General features: G+C 43.6%; 1 protein-coding gene across 2 annotated transcripts in view; it reads right to left on the bottom strand.

Annotated features, from left to right (window-relative positions):
* Positions 1–25461, bottom strand: part of Pdpr (pyruvate dehydrogenase phosphatase regulatory subunit) — a 39328-nt gene extending 13867 nt beyond the window's left edge. For both annotated transcript variants that reach the window (XR_009055735.1, XM_057753661.1), the window contains exons 1-14: positions 25285–25461; positions 15651–15923; positions 14395–14528; positions 13063–13144; positions 12807–12970; positions 11598–11719; positions 10767–10884; positions 9431–9580; positions 8229–8421; positions 5162–5286; positions 3829–3984; positions 3085–3218; positions 1417–1565; positions 719–831 (exon numbers count right to left, since the gene is read on the bottom strand). Coding sequence is in view for 1 of the 2 variants with exons in the window: in XM_057753661.1 (XP_057609644.1) it covers positions 719–831; positions 1417–1565; positions 3085–3218; positions 3829–3984; positions 5162–5286; positions 8229–8421; positions 9431–9580; positions 10767–10884; positions 11598–11719; positions 12807–12970; positions 13063–13144; positions 14395–14528; positions 15651–15874 (1864 nt within the window). In the remaining variant the exon portion in view is untranslated. The remainder of the gene's footprint in view (positions 1–718; positions 832–1416; positions 1566–3084; positions 3219–3828; positions 3985–5161; positions 5287–8228; positions 8422–9430; positions 9581–10766; positions 10885–11597; positions 11720–12806; positions 12971–13062; positions 13145–14394; positions 14529–15650; positions 15924–25284) is intronic.
* Positions 25462–27079: the final 1618 nt, after the last annotated feature.

Raw genomic sequence — 27079 nt, 5'->3', positions numbered from 1 at the left:
AACTCAAAAAAAAGGTCAATTGGCCAATTATCAAAAAAAAAAAATTAAAAATAAAAAAAGGCTTGTTCTCCTTTAAAGATAGAGGGGGAAGGGTGGGAACTGGTGTTTCGAGACAGGGTTTCTCTGTATAATGCTCTGGCCGTCCTGGAACTTGCTTTGTACATCAGGCTGACCTCAAGCTCAGAGAGATTCACCAACCTCTACCTCCCAAGTGTTGGGATTAAAGGTGTGCATACTTTATGCACATGGGGTTTTGCATATATCTGTGCGCTATATGTATGCAATGCCAGTGGAAGCCAGAAGAGAATGCTGGATTTGAGATGCCACATGGATGCGAGTAAGTGAGCCAGGTGCTCTGGAAGAACAGCCAGTGCTCTTAACAGACATCTCTCCCCAGCCTCAAAGATATGGGTGTTTTGCTTTCATGAATGTTATGTACCACACATATGCAAGTACACATGGAGTGCCGAAAGAGGGCATCGGATCCCCTGAAACTGTGATTACAAGCAGTTGTGAGCTGTCCCATGGGTGTTGGAAACAGAATCCTTGGTCCTCTACAAGAACAGAAAGTGCTCTTAATTGAACTTCAGCCCTAGAGTGTCTCTTTAACACTAATTCTGATTCTCATTTGTAAAAGTCAGATATAAGTAATGTATATGTAATACAGAAGACAATCTAGATCTGTTTCTTTACTGTCGGACCACAGAAGGCTGGTTACCTGTGTATTTCCAGGTGACATCCTCCAGCAGCAAGTTGCTGTCTTTCGGCATGTATTTGTTAAGCCAGGCCCAACAGTGGACCTGCTGGTCAGTTGGAGAGATCATGAAGAAACTGAAAATGAGATTCCCCCCATAAAAAATAGTCAAAACCAAAAGGCCAAAGAAGAATCAGGACCAATCAAGTTCTCATGTAGTTTCAGAGTCCCACAGAAAACATTCTTGGAAATAATCTCTTACCTTTCAAGGAGGGCTATTTCACCGTTCTAGATTCTATACCAATAATGGCAAAATTACACACTTATTAACATTCATAAAGAATACTCTCCTATTAGTAGGAGATATGTCTACACCCAGTTTTACTACATAATTTCTGTTTTTGTTTTGTGTTCTTAGACAGTCTCACTTTATAGACCAAGCTAGCCCAGAACTCCTCATGTAGCCCAAGTTGGTCTTATACTTATAAACCTGCTTCAGACCCGACATTATAGGTATGAGCCACACACCTAACAAGAATTTCTTCTTTCCGTTTGCCTTTGCTGATTTATTTATAGCTGCCTAATGATTAAGATGGGAGTTTATGAAATAGTTTCTGAGTCCCTAGGACTTTGGGCTCCAGAGAAGCATTGAGTGCTCTGCTTCTAGAGCCCTTAAAGTATCAGTTTAATGGAGGGAGCAGAGGGATGGAAGCTCAGCTCACCTGCGTTTGTTCAGGCGTGCGATGCTGCAGTCATTTTCGTACCCTCCATACTCATTGAGCATGCCAGTGTGCACAATGTGGCCTACAGGCACATCCAGGTCATTGGAGAAAAGGTACTGCAGACTTTCTAATGCCTGATCCCCCGTGGACTGTAAGGAAAGGGATAAGGCAAGGACAGTAAACACAGGATCACCTAACAGCATAACCAGCCAGCACTGCACCTTGCTGAGAAAATTCAGTGACACAACACCCACATGACATTATTAGCAGGTTTACTGTTCTGTAAGAAGCCATGAGTAAAGTTAACATTCAGTACTTAAGATAAATGGGACAGCCGGGCGGTGGTGGCGCACGCCTTTAATCCCAGCACTCGGGAGGCAGAGGCAGGCGGATCTCTGTGAGTTCGAGACCAGCCTGGTCTACAAGAGCTAGTTCCAGGACAGGCTCCAAAGCTACAGAGAAACCCTGTCTCGAAAAACCAAAAAAAAAAAAAAAAAAAAAGATAAATGGGACATTCTAGGGGAATTAAAAACTATGTTATAGGACCTAAAATTTATGAAAAATACAATTATACAGATAAACCGCTAAAATAATCTAGAGTTCTTTCAGAATCAGGTTTTTTTAAATTTTTATTGTATATGCATCAGTGTAAAGATCCCGAGTTACAGACAGTTGTGAGCTGCCATGTGGGTGCTGGGAATTGAGCCCGTGTCCTCTGGAAGAGCAGTCTGTGCTCTTAACCACTGAGCCATCTCTCTAGCCCCTGAACAAGTTTTAAAATAGCAGATGAGCCGGGCGGTGCTGGCGCACGCCTTTAATCCCAGCACTTGGGAGGCAGAGGCAGGCGGATCTCTGCGAGTTTGAGACCAGCCTGGTCTACAGAGCTAGTTCCAGGACAGGCTCCAAAACCACAGAGAAACCCTGTCTCGAAAAACCAAAAATAAATAAATAAATAAATAAATAAATAAATAAATAAATAAATAAATAAATAAATAAATAAAATAGCAGATGGAAAATAGGCATTCGGGGGCTAGAGAGACGGCACAGTGGTTACGAGAACTGACTGTTCTTCCAGGACTTGAGTTCAATTCCCAGCACAGAGGGCGGCTCACAACCATCTATAACTACAGTCTCATGGGATTCAGTGACCTCTTCTGGTGTGCAGATTCACATGCAGACAGAACACTCATATATATAAATTTATCTTTGCTGGGCGGGTGGCACTCAGGAGGCAAAAGCAAGCAGATCTCTGAATGGGAGGTCAGCCTGGTCTAAGAGCGAGTTCTAAGACAGCCAGGACTACACAGAAAAACCCTATCTCAAAAAAACAAAAGAGAAAAACAAAATAGGCATTTAGGGGCTGGAGAGGTGACTCAGCAGTTAAGAGGACTAGCTGTTCTAGAGAACCTGGGTCAATTCCCAGCACACACTTGGCAGCTCACACATCTGTAACTCCAAACCCAGGGGACTCCAGTGCCCTCTTCTGGCTTTGTCAGGCACTATGTACACATGGTGCACAGGTATCCATTCAGACAAAATGACCATACACATGAAAATTAAAAAAAAAAAAAAAAAAACATAAAAATACATGAAAGAAGAAAATAAAAACAAGCATTCAATAAGTAGGAAATGTTTCCCACCCTGCTGTTTTGCTTCCCAAATACTTACAGTGATTTCAAACTTTGTAAAAGAAGACATGTCAATGACACACACAGCTTCCTTACAGCACTTCACTTCAGACTCCACAATATCAAACCAGTCTGGCTTGTAGAAAGTCTTGCTCTGTTCCAAGGCAAGAAGGTCTACCAAACAGAAAAAAACAAGGTGGGAAAAAAGAGTTTTGATACTGAAGAATCCCCCACATATTTTGTTATGGCCTACAAGACTTTTTTTTTAAACTCTTCCAGGAATATATTCTAGCTATATGCACTTACTAATTACCAGTTTTAAAAAGGGGTATAGAAGGAATTGATTCAGTAGTTAAAGTGCCTATGCAAGCAGGAAGACCTGAGTTTGAGTCCGTCACACACACACACACACACACACACACACACAGAGAGAGCTAGCTATAGCAGTGGACTCCTATAATTCCAGCATTCCTGGCCAGTCCGTTTAGGCAATCAGTGAGCTCCAGGTTCAGTGAGAAAATCTGTCTGAAAATCTGAAAAAGTGAGATGGAGAACAACAGAGAAAACACTCGACATCAATGTCTGGTCAAATCAAGAGTTCACATACACCTAGATACACATTCATACAACACACACACGAAGCCAAGTGTGGTAGCTTATGCCTATAATCCCAGCTCTTAAGATGTTGAAATAAGAGAACTGATGAGGATTCAAAGCCAACCCGAAATACAAAGTTCTAGGCTAAAATGTGGGATTCTGTTTCAAAGAGACAGACACTTCTTACCCTTATTGGGTGGAACAAAGTACTTTGGCCTCTCAAATCCATGTTTCTCCATCCATCTGGCTCCTTGAGCATCTAGCCGGTCATAAAGAGGAGATGTACGTAACTGCCTCCCAGTCTGGAAGTCCCAACGGGGAACCTTCAGATCATAAATCAGAGCTAGAACAGATTAAGCATAATCTGTCATCTAGGCCCGGCAGCACAGGCTTACAATCCCAGAGACCTGAGTGGTTAACGAACTCAAGGACTACCTGAGCTACTAAATGAGTTCCAGTCAAGCCAAGCCTGGGCAACTTGTGGTTCAAATTCCCATAGGCTCATATATTTGAATGTGAGGTCCCCAGCTGGTGGAACTGATTTGGGAAGGATTAGGAGGTCTAGCCTTGTTGGAAGGTATGTCACTGGGTATGGGTTTTGAGGTTTCAAAAGCTCACACCAGGCGCAGTGTCCCTCTCTCTGCCTCCAACTTACAAATAACATGTAAGCTCTCAGCTATTGCTCTGGTACCAATCCTGCCTGCTGCCATGCTCCTCACCGTATGCTCATGGACTCACCCCTCTGAAATGTAAGCATGCTCCCAATTAAATGCTTTCTTTAATAAGTTATCTTGGTCATAATGTCTCTTCACAACAATAGCAAAGTAACTAGGGAAGTAACTTAGCAAGACCCTTGCTCAAAGTAAAAACTCAAAAACAAAGCAACGGACTGAGGGAGATATACACTTGCCTAACCTGCATGAGGTTATGGAGTTCAGTCCCCATATCATAAGAAAGAAAAGGTGGGGTGGGGGTTGGAAGGACATCTTAGCAGTTTTAAGCACTGGCTGCCTTTCTAGAGAACTAGGTTGAGGCAGTACTCAAGGTCAACTGAAAAGGGTGTTTTGCTAGCAACACACAGAACAGAACACTGCTACATACTAGCTGCAAATCCTATCTACTTTCCTATTCCTAGAGGTAAGCATGGTCTAACAAACTGAAAATGTTCCTAAGGGTCAAATGGGGCATGAGTCCCTATCCTCAGACCTGAAATAGCCACATGAGAAACCCAATTCAAAGCAGTTATTAGAGAGCTAAGGGAAAACCTTGAATGATAAAGTAGGCCACCTAAAAGATTGCTGGAACTAAGCAGTGGTGGTACACACCTTTAATCCCAGCACTAGGGAGGCAGAGGCAGGTGGATCTCTGTGAGTTTGAGGTCAGCCTGGTCTACAACAGCTAGTTCCAGGATAGGCACCAAAGCTACAGAGAAACCTTGTCTTGGGGGAAAAAATTAAAAATAAAAAAAAAAAAAAGATAGATTGCTGAGTGCAATATAATTAGAATAAAGGTACACCTACGCATGACTTCCATGACCCGGTGGCGCAGAAAAGTGCGGCTGCTCTGGAGGGTTCCAAAGCGCTGCAAGTCCAATTCCCAGACATTTTCAGAGGGATAACCATAGACCATCCATTCAGCAAGGAACCTGTTTAGATGGAGACGAAAAGCTGTTGGGCCTCAGATAATATACAGAAAACAATTCAAATAATATAATACAAATCAAGAACCAATGGAAGTGGGCTGAAGAGATGGCCCTGCGTTTAAGAGCACTGGCTGCTCTTCCAGAGAACCTGGGGTCAATTCCCAGCACCCACATGGCAGCTCACAACTGTCTGTAATTACAGTTTCAGAGGATCTGAAACTGTCACACAGACATATATGCAAGAAAAACACCAATGCACATAAAATAAATTTAAAAAAAAAGAACCAATGGAATCAAGAATCTTTGTTGTCACAGAAGTTGAGCAAATCTGGGCAATTTCCTTACATTTTCTAAAATGAACAAAGATGGATGCAAGTACTGTTGTCATAGAAACACTATAAGGCTTTTTTTTTTTTTTTTTTTTTGGTTTTTCGAGACAAGGTTTCTCTGTGGTTTTGGAGCCTGTCCTGGAACTAGCTAGCTCTTGTAGACCAGGCTGGCCTCGAACTCACAGAGATCCGCCTGCCTCTGCCTCCCGAGTGCTGGGATTAAAGGTGTGCGCCACCACTGCCCGGCAAGGCATTTTTTTTTTGAGTCAGGGTCTCTATACACAGCCCTGGCTGTCCTGGAACTATGTAGACCAGGCCTCAGACCGACAGAAATCTGCCTGCCTCTGCTTCACAAGTGCTGGGATTACAGGGGAGTACCACCACATCCAGCTTTTGAAGTTGTTTTTTTTTTTTTAATTTATGTGTATGGATGCTTTACCTGCATATATGTTCACATGCATACATACACTAACAGAAACAGAACAAAACAAAAAACCCTGGTGCTTGCAGAGGCCAGAAGAGAGCACTGGATCTGATGGGACTAGAATTACAGATGGTTATAAGCTGCCATGCTGGTGCTGGAACTGAAGCCTAGGTCCTTTGGAAGAGCAGGTGTGCTCTTCACTGCTGAGCCATCTCTCTAGCCTCACTATGAAGATTTTAACTCTAATAATAGGACCTCTTAGAGCATGTTTAAGATATAAGTCATATCTATGAGAAAATTTATAGCTGTTTTGTTTTCTTATAAATAGTCACCTGGAGTATTATATAGTTATCTCACCAACTCTTTGTTCCAATTGTTTCTTGTAACTTTTTTTTTTTTTTTGGTTTTTCGAGACAGGGTTTTTCTGTAGCTTTGGACCCTGTCCTGAAACTAGCTCTTATAGACCAGGCTGGCCTCGAACTCACAGAGATTCGCCGCCTCTACCTCCCAAGTGTTGGGATTAAAGGCGTGCGCCACCACTGCTCATCTGAGCCATTTGTTAAGTCACTCAAAAATACTGACTTCATGATTTAATCATTCATTTACTTATTTATTTATTTGGTTTTTCGAGACAGGGTTTCTCTGTAGCTTTGGAGCCTGCCCTGGAACTTGCTCTGAAAATCAGGCTGGACCCGAATACATGGAGATCCACCTCTGTTGCTGCCTCCCAGAGTGCTGGGATTAAAGGTGTATGCCATTGCCCAGCTCATTTTTTTAAAAACTTATTTAATATGCATACAGTATTCTGACCAGAAGAGGGCACCAGATCTCATTACAGACGCTATGTGAGCCACCATTCAGTTCCTGGGAAGTAAACTCAGGATCACAGGAAGAGCAGCCAGTGCTCTTAACCACTGAGCCACCTCTCCAGCCTGAGTTGTTGGGTTTTTAAAAACAGTTACTTTTTTTTTTCTTTTTGGTTTTTCAAGACAGGGCTTCTCTGTGTAACTACCCTGGCAGTCCTGGAATTCAATCTGTAGATCAGACTGGTCTAGAACTCACAGAGATCTGCCTGCCTCTTCCCCTACAAGTGCTGAGATCAAAGGCATGCACCACCATGCCCGGCCCGGTTTCTCATTCTTTGTAGTCCAGGCTGTCCTCAAACTCACTGCAATCCTGTCCCTCAGTCTCCTAGGATTGCAAGCATGTGCCACCAGATCAATCTGATTAACTTCCTCCCAAGATCTGGGATTGTAGGATGCAGCAAGGACAACAAATCACCTATTTTTAAGTGTGTGGCTCAGTGAAATTAAGTAGATCTGCACTACTGTGTAACTACAACCACAATCCATTTCTAGAACTCATTTCATCTTGAAAAACTGAAACACCAGACCTATCTAATAGTAACTCCCCACCTTCTCTTCCCTAGCAAATACTATTTTTCTTTCTGTTTCTAGGACTACTAGAAGTACCTCACATAAATGTACAGTATTTGTATCCTTCTGTGACTGGCTTATTTTTTATTTTAAACAAAGTCTCACCATGTAGCCTTGGCCGGCCTGGAACTCTCTTCATGGATCAGACTGGCCTCAAATTTACAGAGTTCTACCTGCCTCTGCCTCCCCAGGTTAGATTAAAAGCGTGTAACACCCTGGCTGATTTTTTTTTTTTAAATAAGGTTTCTCTGTGTAGCTTTGGGAACTTGTTCTGGAACTCGCTCTGTAAACCAGAATGGCCTCAAACTCAGAGATTCGCCTGCCTCTGCCTCCTGAGTGCTGGGGTTAAAGGTGTGCACCCAGCCCTAGCTGATATTTGTAAGTACCTATTTTTAAACTAAAATTTTAATTGCCTAGGCTGAATACCTATTTCATTTACCATACCTAGCTATTTCTAACCTTATATGATCAAAACACTAACATTTGTTACAGCTGAAAAGTTAAAAGGAAAAAATTTCACAGGTTCTGTGATTAACTAAATGACTGAGTTCCCAAAATATTTTATACAGTAACGTTTATGGAATGCAAGGAAACTCTCCAAAGTAATTAATTTGAAGATAACAACTCAAAAATGTTTATTATTATTATTATTAACATTACTATCTGGTCACAGAGCATATTAACAACAAGTAACCTGAAAGGGAAGAACCTGGCAAGCTAAGGTGTCCACAGGTGACTATGGAAAAAGAGACTTACTTTCCAGCTCCTCCACCCAACGACAGGCCAGCAGAGTTCATCCCTGCCAGGACAAAGTAGCCCTGTACTACAGGAGACTCGCCCATGATGCACTTCATGTCTGGTGTGAAGGTCTCAGGGCAATTCACCAACTTCAAAATCTCCAGAGTCTCCAATACTGGCATCCTACGCAGGAGGGAACTCAACAGGGGCTCTGAGCAATCAAAACAAACCCAAACAGAGTCCTCACCTTTAGGGAATTAAATTTTTTAAAGTTCTTATAGTTTTTACTCCTTCCAAAAAAATCTTTTAGGGAAGACTTTCTAAGAGTCATTTGGTCAGTTATGAGAAAGAAGAAAGTTTGGTGGAATTACAAAACACAACTACAAAATGCCTGGCATTCAGAGTAAGAAAAGCCACACTTTTCAAAGGCAAGGCGCTTCAGAGCATAAAGTAATACATGAGGTTACACACAGGCAGTGATCTCAGAGGGTCAGGTGTCGGGAAAAGGTCTTACAGACCACCTAATGTTTCCATGAAAGACAGTGTTTCCTACATGAGACAGACGTACAAACAAGTTTGCATCTTGTTCTATACTGTCTCTGGCCACTGTTCCATGTGGCAGCAGTAATAATACATGGAAACAGGAGTAACTGGTTGATGGGCACAGGGTTTAAAGTTTCCCCTAAGTAGCAGCTTATTTTTTTAAAAGTCCATCAAGGATGAGAGATGGGTATCTTTTCATACCCTTTCAATTTATAACCATGTAACTACAATAATTATTTAATAAAGACAATTAAAGTGATTTAAAGACTTAATAAAGACCATATTACCAAAAAAATCTACTTTCACAATCTCCTGCCTCAGCCTTCCACATGCTGTGATTACTTGCAGGCACATAACACCATGCCTGGCTAATAGTTCAGCTTCGTAAAAACCTCTTCAATTTCATAAGTCTTACCAAAAGAAGGTCCCCTTCTAAAGTATCAGCAGTGATTTAAGTAAATGATGAGTCAAGTTCATTAAACAAGACTGTAGACCCCTGAGTCCAACCAGTACCCACATCCTTAGATCAGGTAAACTCTAGACTATTTTTCATGATTACTATCGTGCTTCCTGGAGTTATCTTAAAGATAAACAAAGAACTATTCATGAAAATGCCTTAAAAAATGTAACATTTTTGAAAAGTAGAAGGCATTGTTATTATAGTTTACTTCACATACCAAAGTGATCCCAATCTTCCCTCAGGTTCTGAATTTCCAACTGGTTCTTGCCCTCAGTGAAAATAGGTTTTGGGTTCTTCTCAAAGCCTCCAGACAATATGCCACCCTGCCAGTTCCTGATGTAAATTCTTCCATCAGCATCCACAATAGCTGAAGAGAAATGACAAGGAAGTAGAGTAAGGAGAAAAACAGGGGGTTAGAAACCAGCCAGATTCTGAGATGAAGAGAGAAAGAAAACACTCATGAATGACTTTACTAACAGACCAGCATGCAATAAATACAGTTATCCATTAGTTTTAAAATACCATTAGAGGTAATGAGGAAGAATTACAGAGAAGGTGGTTTCTCCAATTATCCCAAACATAACTGGGAACCTAAAAGTTTTGCCAATACTTCACAACCAAACTATATTAAAAGTTTGGTTTTATTTTTTTTTTTTTTTGGTTTTTCGAGACAGGGTTTCTCTGTGGTTTTTTGGAGCCTGTCCTGGAACTAGCTCTTGTAGACCAGGCTGGTCTCGAACTCACAGAGATTCACCTGCCTCTGCCTCCCAAGTGCTGGGATTAAAGGCGTGCGCCACCACCGCCCGGCTAAAAGTTTGGTTTTAATAAAGATTTACTTTCCAGCTCCTAGCCAAAGTCTAACAGGAATGGGAGGCACAGAGTTCATTCTCTGAAAAGGTTATCAAAAGCCTTCTAAGACAGGCATGTCTGTCTCTGCCTCCACGCACACAAAAGTAAGTTTCAGGCCATCCAGGACTATACAATGAGACCCTGTCTCAAAATATAAAATAAAACCAGACAGTGGTGGCACACGCCTTTAATCACAGCACTCAGGAGGCAGGGGAATCTGAGCTTGAGGCCAGCCTGTTCAACAGAGTGAGTTCCAGAATAGCCTGGGCAATACAGAAACCTTGTCTCAAAAAACCAAAAATAAAACAAAAAAATCCCACCCTTTCCCCTTCAGTGGTTTGTAACCATTAAATTAAGCATACAGCTTACCTATACCCTTCTACAACTGACACCATTCAAGTTAAAAGGCAAAAGTGATATTCCAAAATTCTCAATGACCTCTATTAGGACTTAAATTAGCTTATAAGACAACAATAACAAAAATAAACAAAAAATTGTTTAATGACATGTTCATTTTGTCCATCTTTTCTTAAGACATAATCAAAGGAAAGTTAAATCTGGATCCACCTCCCTGTAACATGTTCCAGAAAAGAAAAAAATCCTCTACGCATAATGTGTCCTTAATGAAAAGTCTTCCTTTCAAAGGACAGGATATCAGCAAAGAGATAATATTAAAAATAAATAAATAAAGTACAAGTCCTCACTTGGTGTGTTGCTCTGCAGAGGGGTATCCCAGGGACGAGTCAGAAGGTAGAAGTGTTCACAGGCATGTAGCGGGATACTAACCGGCTCCTCGTTGGACAGACCCAGCTCATATGCCCACTACAATGGACAATTTGTAGGTGGGAAGAGGAACAGAAACACAAATGAGCAAATTCAGCCTCTTGAACTAATTTCAAGTGGCCTGAGCGCTCCTATTGCAGTGTCAGGCACGGGAAGTCAAGTTCAGCCTGACCTATCTAGTTCAATTATTTCAACAGTGAGCAATGCTATACTTTCTAAAGCATAAAATTATCTTTTCAATGAAAAGATGGATTTCCTAGTCAAAAGAAGCCCTCTAAATATAATGTCGGGCATCAGCTAGAAACCCCAAACACCAACCATTAAATGCATGATCTGCAGCAGAAAGTATTCCAACATCTGCTGTAGACCGCAGAGTAGAGGACAAGGGAGCAGTCTGCCTCAGAAGTAGAAGCAGCTTACACTCTAGAAACTGGATCCATCGTTCTGATTTATATTTGAGTTTTTAAAATGAATTGTAACATCATGAAAATTTAGCTCTAAAACCATGATTCATGCTAATGCCTATTTGGTGGTCTTCTACTAGGATGGTACTACTGTACCCCGTGTGGAGAGCTGCCTGTATCTGTAACTAAGAATAGGTTTAGAACACAATTCTGGATTGTATTCCTAGTCCACATAAGCAGTGTAAGTGCCTGGTGTCTCTTTAACCAGTAAAACGACAATCCTTTATATCTCTACACAAAAACTCCAAGTTAAACCAAGTCGGAAACCTAGTGCCGTGGTCAACCTACCTGACCAGCACAGTTGACAAAATACTGGCATTCAATCTGTCCTTTATCTGTCTCCACACCAGTAACTCGACCTTTTTTGATCAATACATGAAGAACACTTGTCCGATCATAAATCTGAACACCTGTTCCAAAATAAAGAAAAAGAAGGCAAGTTATTAGTGGGCAGTGGTGGGCACACCTTTAACCCCAGCACACCAAGGCAGAGCAGGAAGATCTCCGAGTTTGCGACCAGCCTGGTCTACAGAGCAAGTTCCAGGACAGCCAGGGCTACACACAGAAACCCTGTGTGTGTGTGTGGGGGGGGGGGGGTTGGCGCACAAATTATTTGATGTTACAGAATTAAGGTCTCTGAAGCAGAATCTCTGCTCCAAAGGGGCATTGGAGAAACTGGGTCAGTACTTAAACAAAACCTCGGGCCGGGTGGTGGTGGCGCACGCCTTTAATCCCAGCACTCGGGAGGCAGAGGCAGGCGGATCTCTGAGTTCGAGACCAGCCTGGTCTACAAGAGCTAGTTCCAGGACAGGCTCCAAAACCACAGAGAAACCCTCTCTCGAAAAACAAAAACAAAAACAAAACAAAAAAAAAACCTCGGCAAGGTATGATGCCGTACACATGTAATTCCAGTACTTAGGAGTCTGAGATCTGGCTACATGCCAAGTTCCAGGACAGCCTGAACTAATAGTGAAACCCTACTTTAAAAAAAAAAAAAAAATCAAAGGCAAGGAATATAGGTTAGTAGCAGAACACCTGCCTGCCTGGCAAAAGCCCTGTGTTCAATCCCCAGCACTATAATGAATCATAAAATGTATGTAACACTCTAGACAGCAGTAAGTCTTTTTCTGATTTACTCTGGATCACATTTAAGCTATAGATTAAACTACCAAATTTTTCTCTAGCCTTGGCACTTCTCAAGTTCACTGGGAGGGGCTCTCATAAATCTGATGTGTATGAATCAACACAAGTAGCTCCTTGGAACAACAACAACAAAAATTAACTCTAAGAAAAATATTCAATGGATCAACTGAAAAACACACTACAGTGATCAAAACAAGAAAGCTGAATATCCCAATGAAGATGCTTTCTCCATGCCTGAGCTGGTGGTGTTCCCTACCATGATACACTCTCTTAGATAACCTCTTCTTTCCAAATCCATGCAAATGATAGTAACAACAAAAACAAATAAACAAATAAATAAAAAGACCCACTCACCATTCTGGGAGGCAGCACTTGCCAGGGCAAGAGCCACATCAGCAGAGGACACCACTGCATCCTCAGGAACATGCATGGCCCCCACCAGATCGTGCACATTGAGGAGAGGGTGAAGTTCAGCCACTTTCTTCGGAGAGATGATCTCAGAAGGGATACCTACAACACTGCCACAGAACACAAGGGGACAAAGACATTCATGGGCTCTGTGACAGAGTCAAGTGGGTAAAGTCAGGATGGTGTCTAGTCTCTTACATACTTCAGCCTTGAGTTGATGCGCTTCAGAGAGATCAACCGGTCCTGAGTTTGGGCCAGAGAGATTGAGCCTGTCCTTAAGTACCCTGTAAGAAAAGTCAATCAAGTGATCAGTCCAGTGGGATCCACTAGATTGATAGGTTAGACCTGCTATAATCCTAGTGCTTCTACTTACTACCCTTGAGTAAATGAATTTGCTCCCTTTGGGCTTCTAGCAAAATTTAAAACACATCAGAGACATAACTACTTTCAGCTCACACTTTCGTGAGCGTCAACTAGAATTCTAGCATATAGAAAAGCACTCATGGGCTAGAGAGATGTCTCAGCGGCTGGGAGCACTGACTGCTCTTCCAGAGATCCAGGTTCAATTCCCAGCACCCACATGGCAGCTAACAAGTGTCTGTGACTCCAAGATCTGACACCCTCACACGGACAAATGTGCAGGTGGGGCACCAATGTACATAAAATTAAAAGAAGTAATTTAAAAAATAAGGCACTCATAATAATAACAAAAGTTACTATGGCTAAAAGTCTTACTAGGGTAAGAACTCATCTCTTTATTAGATAGTTTACCTCTTTCCTTTCTAGTCTTGGTGGAAGTACATTGTTTGGTAAAAGTCATTCATAACACTGATCACCAGAGAGTCAGATCCCCGCTCCTTCCCCAGTACAGCCAAAGAACAAACTGAGCTGAACTGTGATTTAACTGCTAAGACCTGAACGTATGTTCTTTTCCTTCTCTTGTTTAGGAGCTAAGTGGTACCCTTTACCATATATCTAAATGATTGAAATATATATATATATATTTTGTTGTTGTTGTTGTTGTTGTTGTTTTGTTTTTTGTTTTGTTTTTCGAGAGAGGGTTTCTCTGTGGTTTTGGAGCCTGTCCTGGAACTAGCTCTTGTAGACCAGGCTGGTCTCGAACTCACAGAGATCCGCCTGCCTCTGCCTCCCGAGTGCTGGGATTAAAGGTGTGCACCACCACCGCCCGGCTTGAAATATATTTTTAAATGGCCTAGGAAAACTTTCCTATCATGAAAATGATAGGATCTGAACGCCCTAGATTCAATCCCAAGCACTCCCACCAAAAAAAATAAAATAAAATACAAAAGTTATAGATTCTGAAAATGAGCTGGGTTACTGACTGTAATTTCTTTTCTCTATAGGAAAAGTTGAAGGCAAGCTACATGACCTGCCCAAAGGAACACCCTGATTTGAGGCAAATTCTCAAACACAAGTCTTAATCACCAGATCCGATAAAATACAAGACCACACAGAAACTAGGAGTAAGGATTTAAAGACAAGAAGACCAATAAACAGCAGATTACCTGCTTACCTGTTTGGATCCCTGTTTCTTGCTCTAACTGATGGTAGAGTTTGTTTGAATAGTCTGCCATCTTTTGTTCAATACTTGAATGCCTAGCAGTGCTTAGGATGCCAGCACAGAACCTTGTTGAGCCAGCAGCCAGCCTGCAGCACAGGAGCAAAATACTGTTAGAAAGGTTCACTTGTATCTACTGATATAAATTCAGGGTCCAGCACTAGAGAAGTTTCAGCAAGTTAAGAACACTGGTTGTTCTTACAACAGACCCAGGTTTGCCAGGTGGTAGTGGCACACGCCTCTAATCCCAGCACTTGGGAGGCAGAGGCAGGCAGATCTCTGTGAGTTCAAGACCATCCTGGTCTACAGAGCAAGTTCCAGGACAGCCAGGGTTACATTGTGAAACCCTGTCTCCAAAAAAAAAAAAAAAAGAAAAGAAAAAAAATCTTTACCCACCCCAAAAAGACAAAGGTGGAGAGAGAACCATCCATACACATATACACCCCACATTATAATACCCTTTTCATCTAATTTTTTTTTTTTTTTTTTTTTTTTTTTTGGTTTTTCGAGACAGGGTTTCTCTGTAGCTTTGGTGCCTGTCCTGGAACTAGCTCTTGTAGACCAGGCTGGCCTCGAACTCACAGAGATCCGCCTGCCTCTGCCTCCCGAGTGCTGGGATTAAAGGCGTGCGCCACCACCGCCCGGCCCTTTTCATCTATTTTTATGTGTATGAGTATTTTGTTTACATATATCTTTGCACCACATGTGTGCCTCATGCCCACAGAGGCCAGAAGAGTGTATCAGACCCCCTGGAACTGGAGTTCAGATGACTATGACATGCCACGTGGGTGCTGGGGAACCAACCTGGGTCCTCTAGAAGAGTATCCAGTGCATTTAACTGCTGGGCTCTCAAACCCATTAAATCTAAAACTATGCTGAATTCAATGAAAACTAATAAAAGGAAATGGCCAGAATTTTGTTCATCTCAAGAGCACAGGATGCAGCTGTGCAGTGTGAGGACGGCAGACAAGCTGTGCTGTGAAAGCATGTCCTCTTACACACTCTATTCAAATCTGCTACCTCTCTAAAATGCAGAAAACGTTAGTGCTAGAACACAGCTAACCACGGGGTAGATTTCACCTGAGTCTTCTCTCACTAGAGTACTACATTTAGATGACCTACAGGTATGACATTATGGAAAAGTCAGAAAACGAAGGAGCCCTAAACTGTTATTGCAGCCAAACCCCAAGACAAGCCAATCTGATCCTTACCTGCCCTGCTCCAAAAGGACAATATCCTGCCACCCCATTTTGGAGAGGTGATAGGCCACGGATGTACCCATGATTCCACCCCCACAGATGACCACCTGGGCCTGGGCAGGCAGGGCAATAGAATGTGCCTCGGCAGCGGATGTGCTGCTTCTTGCTGATGACCAGGTCTGCCATCCTGGGCTAGTTCTTTGTCTTTGGACAATCGAAAGCAACCGGTAAAGCATCACCAACTGGGAGATAGGGTCTCAGCTGAGAAGATCCAAAGAATCCGAACTAAAAAAACAAAACATTTTTTCACTCTATTTAACTCAGTTCTTATAACTAAAAGAAAAGGATTTAACAACAACAAAAAAATAAAACAAACAAACAAAACAAAAAACAAAAAAACAAGTCAAGTACAGTGGCACAAGTCTTTAGTCACAGAGGATTAAACTCTAGAGGCTTAGGAAGGAGAATCTCTGAGTTCAAGGTCAGCATGGTCTACAAAAAAAGTTCCAAGAGAGCCAGAACTACAAAGGGAGATTCTGTTTCAAAAAAACAACACACACACACACACCCCACCACCACCAACAGCAAGCAAGCAGGCCAACAAAAAACAAGCATAAAGAAGCCTAATCTAGGCCTAGCAGCACAGCCTATAATTCTAGCATTTGAGAGGTGGAGACATGAGGATCCACAGAAGTCCAAGATCATCCTCAGCTACACCGAGATTTTCAGGCCAGCTTAGGTTAGAAATCTTATCTAAAGATAGATACTGACAGACAGACACAGACAGAAAGAATAAGAGCTAGTGAGATAACTTGGTGGGTGGAGGCACTTTGCCATGGAGCCTCATAACCTGAGTCCAACACCTGTAATCCAGCAGAAGTGCTGGGGAGATGCAAAAACAAAGAACAGAGTCCTTAGGAAAAGAAGAGACAACAGGACCCAGAACCCAGTGAAAGCGGCCTGGGATTGACCCAAAGGAAACAGTAAAGACTAAAGTATTAGACACTGTTCCATGGAAAGAGCGAAAAGGGTTTTAGCTTATCATTTACACACAAGTCATACATATTTCTTTTTTTGCTTCATTTTGTATTTTGAAACAGGGTTTCTCTGTGTAGCCTTTGCTATCCTGAAATTCACTCTGTAGACCCTGGCCTTGAACTCAGAGATGCACCTGCCTCTGCATCCTGAGTACTGGAATCAAAGGTGTGGGTCACCACTGCCTGGCTAAGTCATATATATTTCTACAAGATAATATCAATAGGCTAAAGAAAAAGGCAAAGGTTAAGGTCATCAGGAAAAGGATCATACTCAAAGTAGGATTTAAGTTGACTCTTGGAAGACTAAAGGCTGGACAGAGACAAAGACATGGAAAACACACAAAGATAACAGAACAGATTTGACTATCATATCTGCTTAGAATGGCAATAAGGAAACAAGTGAATGCTGGGTAATAGGAACTGAAGGAAGAACCCAACCACAAGAGACTGATATGGTCTAGTATACAAATTACTGGTTGAAAACTAAAAGGTAGGGTTTTGACAAAATCTAACAGGAATACGGAGAACTATTTAAGTCTCAAGAAAAAAAAGCTGACCTACTAGCAGACTATGCCAGCATTAAAGAGCTTAAGACACAGGGTGGCAGACACTGCTAGTAAAGCTGCCACCCCCTCCACTACAGACTCCCCATGGTTCATGGCCTCTAAGGCCAAAGACACCATCAGAAAGGACTCAGAACTGCAATCTTTTTAAATGTCCTTAAGATTTATTTTTATATATGAATGCCTTGTTTGCAGGTGTATCTGTGCACCACATGTATACATGGTGCCTGAGAAGATCAGAAGAGGGTGTCAGATCTGCTAGACTGGAGTCACGGATAGTTTTGAGTCTCATGTGAGTGCTGGGAATCAAACCAGGGCCCCTTAGAAGTGCAGTCAATGATCTTAATGACTGTGCCAGCTCTCTAATACTCAGAACTGGGCAGACAGGGTACACAGAGAAAAATCTCATTCAAATGGAGATCAATATCACTTCTGGCTTCCTGTTAGGCTCTACCTCAAGTTTTACAGTCTGGTGTAGTGACCCACAACTATCACCTAGCACTTTGGAAGCTAAAGCAGAGAGGTTTTGATATTTGCGAACTAACCACATCTCAAAATATTCCAAGACAAAAATAACAACATCAAAGCTAGGTGGTGGTGGAGCATGCCTCTAATCCCAGCACTCGGGAGGCAGAGGCAGGTGGATCTCTGGGAGTTTGAGGCCAACCTGGTGTACAGAGCAAGTTCCAGAACAGTCATGGGCCGGGCGGTGGTGGCACATGCCTTTAATCCCAGCACTTGGGAGGCAGAGCCAAGTGAATCTCTGTGAGTTCGAGACCAGCCTGGTCTACAAGAGCTAGTTCCAGGACAGGCTCCAAAGCCACAGAGAAACCCTGTCTCGAAAAAAAAAAAAAAAAAAAAAGAGCTAGTTCCAGGACAGGAACCAAGAAGCTATGGAGAAACCCTGTCTCGAAAATCAAAAAAAAAAAACCAGAACAGTCATGGCTATTACACAAGATATTGTCTAAAAAAAAAAACCAAAAGACAAAACAGGGGCTGGAGAGATGGCTCAGTGGTTAAGAGCACTGGCTGCTCTTCCAGAGGACCCTAGTTCAATTCCCAGCACCCACATAGCAGCTCACAACTGTCTGTAACCCCAGTTCCAGGGGATCTGACACCTTCACACCAATGCACATTGAAAATAAAGTGAAATTATTTAAAAAAAAACAAAAGGGAAATATAAATTTCTCTACTTGAGTAGTTGTTTGAAATCTAATCTTCATATAACTAGTTTCTATCTATAAATCCAACCTCATCTCAAATTCTCCACTGGGCCTTCTAGGCCACATTTTCAAGTTTTACTAACATTCTCTCCATCTCCTATCCCAAAGGGAACACAGCTCTCCCTGGAGAAGACAATGCTACACATTATCTTAGCCATGTTCTACTGTCTGTTCTTATTCCAATATCAACCATTAACATTTGGTCTTAGAAATGACCCTTGTGTTGGTTTTATATCAGCTTGACACAAGTCAGAGTCATTTGGGTAGGGGGAACTTCAACTGAGAAAATGCCCCTATCAGACTGATCTATGGGCAAGTCTGTGATCTATTTTCTTGATTGGGAATTGATATGGGAAGGCCCAGATAACTATAGACAGTTGTCATCTCTGGGCAGGTGGTCCTGCGTGTTTAAGAAAACAGATTGAAGCCGGGCAGTGGTGGCGCATGCCTTTAATCCCAGCACTCGGGAGGCAGAGGCAGGCGGATCTCTGAGTTCGAGGCCAGCCTGGTCTACAAGAGCTAGTTCCAGGACAGGAACCAAAAGCTACGGAGAAACCCTGTCTCGAAAAATCCAAAAAAAAAAGAAAAAGAAAAAAAAGAAAACAGATTGATCAGTCAGGCATGGTGGCTCATTCCTTTAATCCCAGCACTTGGGAGGCAGAGGCAGGTGGTTCTCTGTGAGTCTGAGGCCAACTTGGTCTACAGAGTGAGTTCTAGGACAGCCAGATAGGGATATAGAGAGAAACCCTGTCTCAAACAAACAAAAAGCAGGCTGAACAAGCTATGGGGAGTAAGCCTCCTCTATGGCCTCCATACAGTTCCTGCCATGTGTTTCTGCTCTGACTTCCCTGGATGATGGACCTGTGATTTGTAAGATGAAATAAAAGTTGCTTTTGGTCATGGTGTTTTATCATAGAAATAGAAACCTAATTAAGCCATCCCTGCTCCTTTGTGACTCAGGTTAACAGGCCTATATCCGTTGTAGGACACGACAAAGAAAACCCTAAGAATTTCTATTCAGGGTTCTGCGAGCACGCTCTTCTCTATGTCTTTTACATACCAGCTTTCTTCCCTCCGTAAGCAGAAAGTCTCCTTTCATTCCTGAAATATTCAATAGGTTGACAGTCTCTCCACAGTGTTAGAATCCCTTCATCTGAGCCGGGCGGTGGTGGCGCACGCCTTTAATCCCAGCACTCGGGAGGCAGAGGCAGGCGGATCTCTGTGAGTTCGAGACCAGCCTGGTCTACAAGAGCTAGTTCCAGGACAGGCTCCAAAGCCACAGAGAAACCCTGACTCGAAAAACCAAAAAAAAAAAAAAAAAAAAGAATCCCTTCATCTGCCTTCTCTGCACCTCAGCCCAATACACTGGTCTCTTTTACATCCTGCAATCAATCATTTCCTGCAATTTGCTCCTTATCTCCAGCATGGTAATAAGCTCAAGTTCCCACTACATAATTTAATAAAGAAACAAAAGCTTCCTATCATAAAATTTTTATTACAAAAAATTTGAAGTTGTACAAATCAGTCATTGCAAAAATTCAAATACAAGCTGGGCAGTGGTGGCGCAGCCTTTAATCCCAGCACTCAGAGAGAAAGAGGCAGGCGGATCTCTGTGAGTTCGAGGCCAGCTTGGTCTACAGAGTGAGTTCCAAGACAGCCAGAGATACACATAAAAACCCTATCTCAAAAAAAAAAAAAAGAAAAAATTCAAATACAGAAAGAACCTTGGAGTTCCCGTATCACAACCATCAATACCAGTGTGTATGGCAATTTCCTAGACTTTTGTCTTCCACCATCCAAACCCTAAGTTCCAATTTCCTCATCCTTTGTGACTAGATGATGGCCACTGAGATTTTTGTCCTTGTTCTTTTTGAGACAAAAATCTTAGTGTACTAGACTATGCAGCCATGAGTGACCTCCTGATCTTCCTACATACACATTCCAAAGTGAAGATCACAGATGTGCATCAGCCTAGTTCTACCACTGAGCTTTTTTTTTTTTTTTTTTGGTTTTTCGAGACAGGGTTTCTCTGTGGCTTTGGAGCCTGTCCTGGAACTAGCTCTTGTAGACCAGGCTGGTCTCGAACTCACAGAGATCCGCCTGCCTCTGCCTCCCAAGTGCTGGGATTAAAGGCGTGCGCCACCACAGCCCGACCACCACTGAGCTTTTTGCTTGTTTGTTTGCTTCTTTGTCTTATGTGTATGAGTGTATTACTTGCACATGTGACTATGCAACACATGTGTGCAGTGCCCAAGGAAGCAAAAAAAAGGGGGGTGGGCACCAGATTCCCTTGGAACTGAAGTTACAGACTATTGCTGCCATGTGGGTACAGGGAATTGAACCTATGCACTTTGGAAGAACAGTCAGTTCTCTTAACCACTGAGCCACCTCTCCAATCCCCAACTGAATTTTTTAAACAAAAATCTATTCTTGAGGCTGGGAGTGCTGGTACACACCTTTAATCTCAGCACTCAAGAGGCAAAGGCAGGCAGATCTCTGAATTTCTGTTTAAAGTCAGCCTGGTCTACATAGTGAGTTCCAGGACAATCAGGTCTATGTAGAGAGATCATTTAAAAAAAAAAAATTCGCCGGGCGGTGGTGGCGCACGCCTTTAATCCCAGCACTTGGGAGGCAGAGGTAGGCGGATCTCTGTGAGTTCGAGACCAGCCTGGTCTACAAGAGCTAGTTCCAGGACAGGCTCCAAAGCCACAGAGAAACCCTGTCTCGAAAAACCAAAAAAAAAAAAAAAAAAAAAAAAAATCTTGGGTAAATAAATTTGTTGAGTGGCAAAACAAACCATTGTCCAATACTTGAGACCTTGTGTTTCATACCAACACTACATTAAAGATAAGACATGACACACCTGGCAGTGGTGATGCGCACCTTTAATCATAGCACTGGGGAGGCAGAGTCAGGTAGGGCTCTGTGAGTTCGAGGCCAGTCAAGTCTACAGAGCCAGTTCCAAGAGAGCCAGAGCTGTTATACAGAGAGAAAACTTGTCTTGACAAACCAAAATCAATAAAAATATATAATAATAATAAAATAAAAATTAGACAGATTCTTGCTGGGCATGGCAGCACCATGCCTTTAACCCAAGCACAGTTAAGCCAGTATGGTCTCGTCAGCAAGCTCCAGGTTAGCCAGTATTATGTAGTGAGACCCTGTCTCAAACAAATAAATAAATGAAACTTTCAAAACCCTATCTTTCACCTGATAGTAAATAAATAAACAGGAAATATTCTACCCCCAACTTCCTCATCCCCCTGCAACAAAAAACAAGCTTTGGCCCTACCACAGTGTTGACACTTTTACCACCAAAACCACTCACTCTGCTGGTTTCAAAGGATATCTCTCACATCATCACACTTGACCACAGCTGATGAAGACCACAGATTACACCTTCCTGGTTTCACTTCTATAGTTCCTGGCTCACACCTCCTTGCCTGAGCCTATCTTCTACTCTGACCCTTTCCAGCTTTCCCCAGGGTGATTTGAATGTCACCATGATGCATGACCTGACCCAAGAATCCCACACCCTGAGCTTCAGATCTGTTCATTAAGTATTGAATGGCCATGCCCACTTGATCCCAGCACATCCAAATGCAAACACCCTTCCTCCATCTTTGCTACACTGTGTACCCAGGGGCTCCACATAACAGAATCCAGAGTGTCACCTAGGTTCCTCCCTTTCTCACCCCTCTTCCCCAATCATTTCTCAGGATCTCCCCTTTCCAGTCTACATCCTAACGCTCACACAGACCCATTTACTCCTCTCCAAATTCCCTGCCATCATATGAGCAAGCCTCTAGGTTTGTAGCTTCTACTTTTAGTGAACACCTTCCTCCCACCACACCTAAGTCCACACACAGGAGAACGTGAGCAGTCTTCCACGGCCCTTCTCACAACCTTCAGTGACAGGGTGATGCCTGCAGGAAAAAGTCAAAGCTCCTTACTACAAAATGCAACACTTTTCACAATGTCGTTTATCTCTGGCCTCACTGTTCTTCTTGACTCTCAAACCCTCACCAAGCCAGAACAGACTACTGGGAACTCCTCTAACAAGTCAGGCTTAACTTTCTCCTGCATGCCTGGGACCTGTGTGCACTGTTTCTCTATCTGGCACAGTTCCTGCCACCTGTATGCCAAGCAAATGTATCTCTTCAGAACACAACCTATTCCACACATATATGGTAGTGTATTTGGGTAAGGGAGTCTCTGTGTTCTCCCAGGACATTCTGTACTTCTCCCAGAACAGAACTTTTCATCCTCCCAAATTATCTGTAAGGCATTTGAGTGGAGGAGTAATACAGCAATTCCCCAGTGGGGGAATCCAAGGTCTAAAGCACATACGTAGGTGTCAAATCTCCTTATATCTCATTACCTGTATGACTTTGATCAGCTTTTTGTGTGTCAGGGTCCTCATCTAAAACATGGATTAAAAATATTATCTCACATAGTTGTGGGAAGCTGTAAAGTGGGGTAGGGAGAAGAAAACAGAGAGAGAAAGAAGAGGGAGAAATGGGGAGGGAGAGAGGAAAAAGACTATCATTCCCCCATTAAATAAAACTCCTAAGGCAGTGAACAACTGTATCCCAGCAGTGAGAAGAGGCAAAAAGAGAAGGAAACTTAAGATCATCCTAGCAGATGCAGCAAATTCAGGCTAAAGGAGACCCTAACTCAATAAACACATACAGGGGCTTGGAGAGATGGCTCAAGGAACAACAGCGGCAGCTATACAAGATATTTCCTAACTATTCAACTAATCTAAGCACGATCCTATCAGAGAGACATAATTTGTGCTGTACACTTTAGGAAACTTATGTGTAAAAGTATAAAAATTATATAAAGTAAACTACTCTATAATTCAAGACTAAACTTTGCAAATCTAGCATCAGAGTCTACCATTTATCCTAACTAATACTACTGCTTTTCTTTTTGTTGTTTGGGGGTTTTGTTGTTATTGTTTGAGACAGGGTCTCTCAAACAATAACAAACAGGGTTTGTAGCCAGTGGCCTAGAACTTACTATGTAAACCAGGGGGGCTTAGACCTCAGAGATTCACTGCCTCTGCCTCCCTAGTGCTTGGACTAAAGGCAGAAGCCACCACAACCTGCTCAAACTGCATTTCAAAGAAATCCAGGTAAGTTTGGACTAAACAGCTGTGAGGCAGAACCAGGTATTCCCTAGCTGGAAAAGAGAACTGCAGAGGTAAAAGAAAAGTAACAGAGTATTCATTCCTCCCTGAGAACCCTTCCATTCTCCAGAACGCTTAGTCACTTTTTCCTAAGAAACCTATGTTCAGGCTGGGAGAGAAAGAAAAGAACAAACAGGAGCTTCAGGAAAGAATAACCATGCCCAACTTCCAGCCTGTTAAGGTCAAGAAAAAGACAGTTGACTTTATACTGACCATGACCTTGGTGAGTGAAGAGATGAGAGCACTGGGGATTAGAGTACACCAGGAAGGAGCACTAGAGAGACAGCTCGGTATTAAGAGCACCTCTTGCTCTTGCAGAGGGCCTGGAATCAATTTCCAGCACCCACATGGGGGCTCATAATCCTCTGTAACTTCAGTTCCAGTGACTCCAATGCTCTCTTCTGACAAGCATGCACGTGGGGCATACGTACATACATGTAGGCAAAATACTCATAAAATAAATCTAATAATAAAAAAGAGAGTAGCTTAAAAAAGATAAAAGTACACCAGGAAGAGACTGTATGAGCGTCCGCTCCAGAAGGTCTGGCACCAAAACCAAAGCAAAGCTCCACGGGGAGGGAAAACAGAGAATGGAGATGTCAAATTCGTTCGAAATGAAACGTCAGCACGTTTAAAAATTTTTACATTTTCGTGAAAATGACTGTGCATCTCTACTAGTAAGAGTGATGTCTAAACATCCTTAAAACCCAGACTGGTTCTGCTCAGATACTACACCAACAAGGTGACAGCGCTAGCCTGGAACAAGGCTCCCTCCCACCTGTAATCCCAGCACACCGGATGCTTAATCAAGAGGAACGTCCAGGTGAGCCTGGGCTACAGTGTGAGACCCTACCACCTATCAAAGACAAAACCAGTGACAGCTCTAACGGCTGAATTCTTCCTCTAACAGGATGAGGCACAGGTCACAAAGAATAAAGGCGGAATGTGGACATCTCCCACAAGTAACGCAGGGGAATCACCAGGATAAGTTTAAAAGCAACAGAATCTGCCTCTGCAGTCTGATTCTGCGGGTTCAGGATGCTGTATTCTTCGACAAATGCATCGGATGCTCCAGACAGTTTAAGAAAATGATACCAAGTCCCTGCCGCCAAAAAGCGGACCCTAAAATGGTGCCTTTCCGACTGGACCCTCGACCATACGCCATCCCTTTACATCCAGATTGCAAGATTTTGCAGAAATGCTCAAAGTGGGCTTGGAGACCGTGGACTCGAACCTCAGTATCACACACAACGGTCCCCTCAAGCCGCCCATTCGAAACCCCACTGCCCTGATTGGCAAAGCACAAACGAACAGTGCGTTTCTGGGCGGGAAAACAATTCCACCTGCAGACGTGTGGGGAACACAGCTGGCTGGGACCGCAGGTGCGTGGCCGCCCGAGCTGCAATCAGCCCCGAGGCCCAGCCGCCCTGAGGGAGCCCGCGCCCAGACCCGGGGTAGCCGGCGCGGGACCCCGAGGTTTCGCACAGCTCTTCTGACTGAAACTCTCGCGTCCAACCACACGGCCTTAGAGACCGGGAGAAGAACCGGGACCCGGAGGCTAAAGCGCAGAGGACAGAGGCGTAGAGGACGCAGGAGTTCAAGGGACGATAGGCCGCCCCACCCTCTTACCTCGGAGGCCCGCCAGTGCGGGGAGCGCGTTCGGCAACGCCCCGCGGAAGTGGAGGGCAGCACAACAGCTACAGAGGGTCGGCGCGGGCCGGAAAGGGGGACGGGGCATGGGGAGGGGAACGGGACGCAGAACGAAAAGTTCCGGGACCGCAGGGGCCTGCGACCTTCCGCGCTTTACGGCCCGCGGCAAGGGTAAGGCCGGCGCGCGCGCGCCAACGCGCCAACGCTCCGTGACGTCACCGCGACGGACCGGCCCGCACGTGGACTTGTTTGGGTCTCGCCAGGCCCCGCCCCCCGCGACCCCGCCCCCTCTGTCAAAATGGCGGCGTGCGGGAGGCGTGCGCCTTTGGGAGGCTTGCTCTTTGTTTTCCGGCCTCCCGCCCGGCTTCATTTCTGCGTAGAGCCCGAACTTCGGAGCCGGGCCACAGCCTCGACCTAGTGTGTCATTTGCCACCAGGCCTGAGCCTCGGTCCTGCTGCGGTAGATCCGCAATCCCAGAGCCACATCTCCGGCCGGTGGTCGCGCTGTCTTCTGTCCCCGCACGGCACTGAAAGCCTTTCGGTGCGAGGCTTTGACAGAGCCCATCGCAAAACTTGTTCTGCGGGCCTGGCCGGACCTCAGAGGCCTAACCTGACTTCCCATCTTACTCCTTGCACCAACCCGGCTTGTCTCTACTCAGAGGAAGAGACATTGTTTACTCAAGCTCCGGAAACATCTTTTACCTTCCATCCCCTTCTCTTTTCATGTCAATCATCAGAGGTGTCCCTTAACTAGCTCCTGACTTCTCTATGCTGAGAATTCCTTGGAGAGTCAAATATTTTGCATGAATAATGTTTCTTGGGAGATTTGGATGCACTTACCATTTTGTCCTTTGCAAACATCCGGCATCCTTGTTTAACTGTTTGTCAAATACAGAGATTGCAAGAATAGGAAGATACCTTTAGCACCTGTTATAAAGATGCATGCCAGGGTGTGCTCTGGATACCAAGAACTGGAGTCAGAGCACCTTTCCGTAGGTTGGTTCTAGTGTCTTGCATTCTGAAATGTCGGGTAGCTGTAGATAGTAAGAACGAGAAAGCAAGCTGGGCATGGTGGCAGATGCCTTTAATCACAGCACTCTAAAGGCGGAGACAGGTGGATCTCTGAGTGAGAGGCCAGCCTGGTCTACAGAGCGAGTTCCAGGACAGCCAGAGCTGTTACACAGAGAAACCCTGTGTCAGAAAAACAAAAAATAATGAGAAAGAAGGAAGTTTGTCTTGGACTGTAGACTCTTGTTACCCCACCCAGTGTCCTTCCTCAGAACAGTGAAGAGAAAGCTATGCAGATCATTTCACTATAGGGCTTTCTAGCTAACACTTAACTCTTTGGTCAAATCTTGGTATGTATCAGATACCACTGTAATTATTGTAATGGCCTGCAATTTATTTGTGCTTATGAGTGATATTTCCTCTCAGCCCACTTCTGTTCCTATGTAGAGTTAGCATGTGGTATTGAGAACATTACAGATGCTTGAGTAGATGGATTTAAGAGGCTATCTGACTAAGCTGGGTGGTTGTGGTGCACACCTTTGCCCCTTTTATCCCAACACTTGGATGGCAGGGGCAAGTGGATCTCTGTGAGTTCAAGGACAGCCATATAGTGAGTTCCAAGACAGCCAGAGCTACATGGAGAGACTCTGTGCTGAAAACATCAAAAAAGAGGCTGAGTGCACAGGGTAACCAAGCATTCCTGCCCTCTCTGAGTTTGGTATTAACGTTGTGTATTACTTCCAGCCATCCAGGTTTCAAGATTTTTT

The sequence above is a fragment of the Chionomys nivalis genome, chromosome 21 (genome assembly GCF_950005125.1).
Source record: "Chionomys nivalis chromosome 21, mChiNiv1.1, whole genome shotgun sequence".
NCBI lineage: Eukaryota > Metazoa > Chordata > Mammalia > Rodentia > Cricetidae > Chionomys > Chionomys nivalis.
The sequence above is the reverse complement of the archived record's forward strand: the minus strand, read 5'-3'. Positions and strand labels throughout refer to the sequence as shown.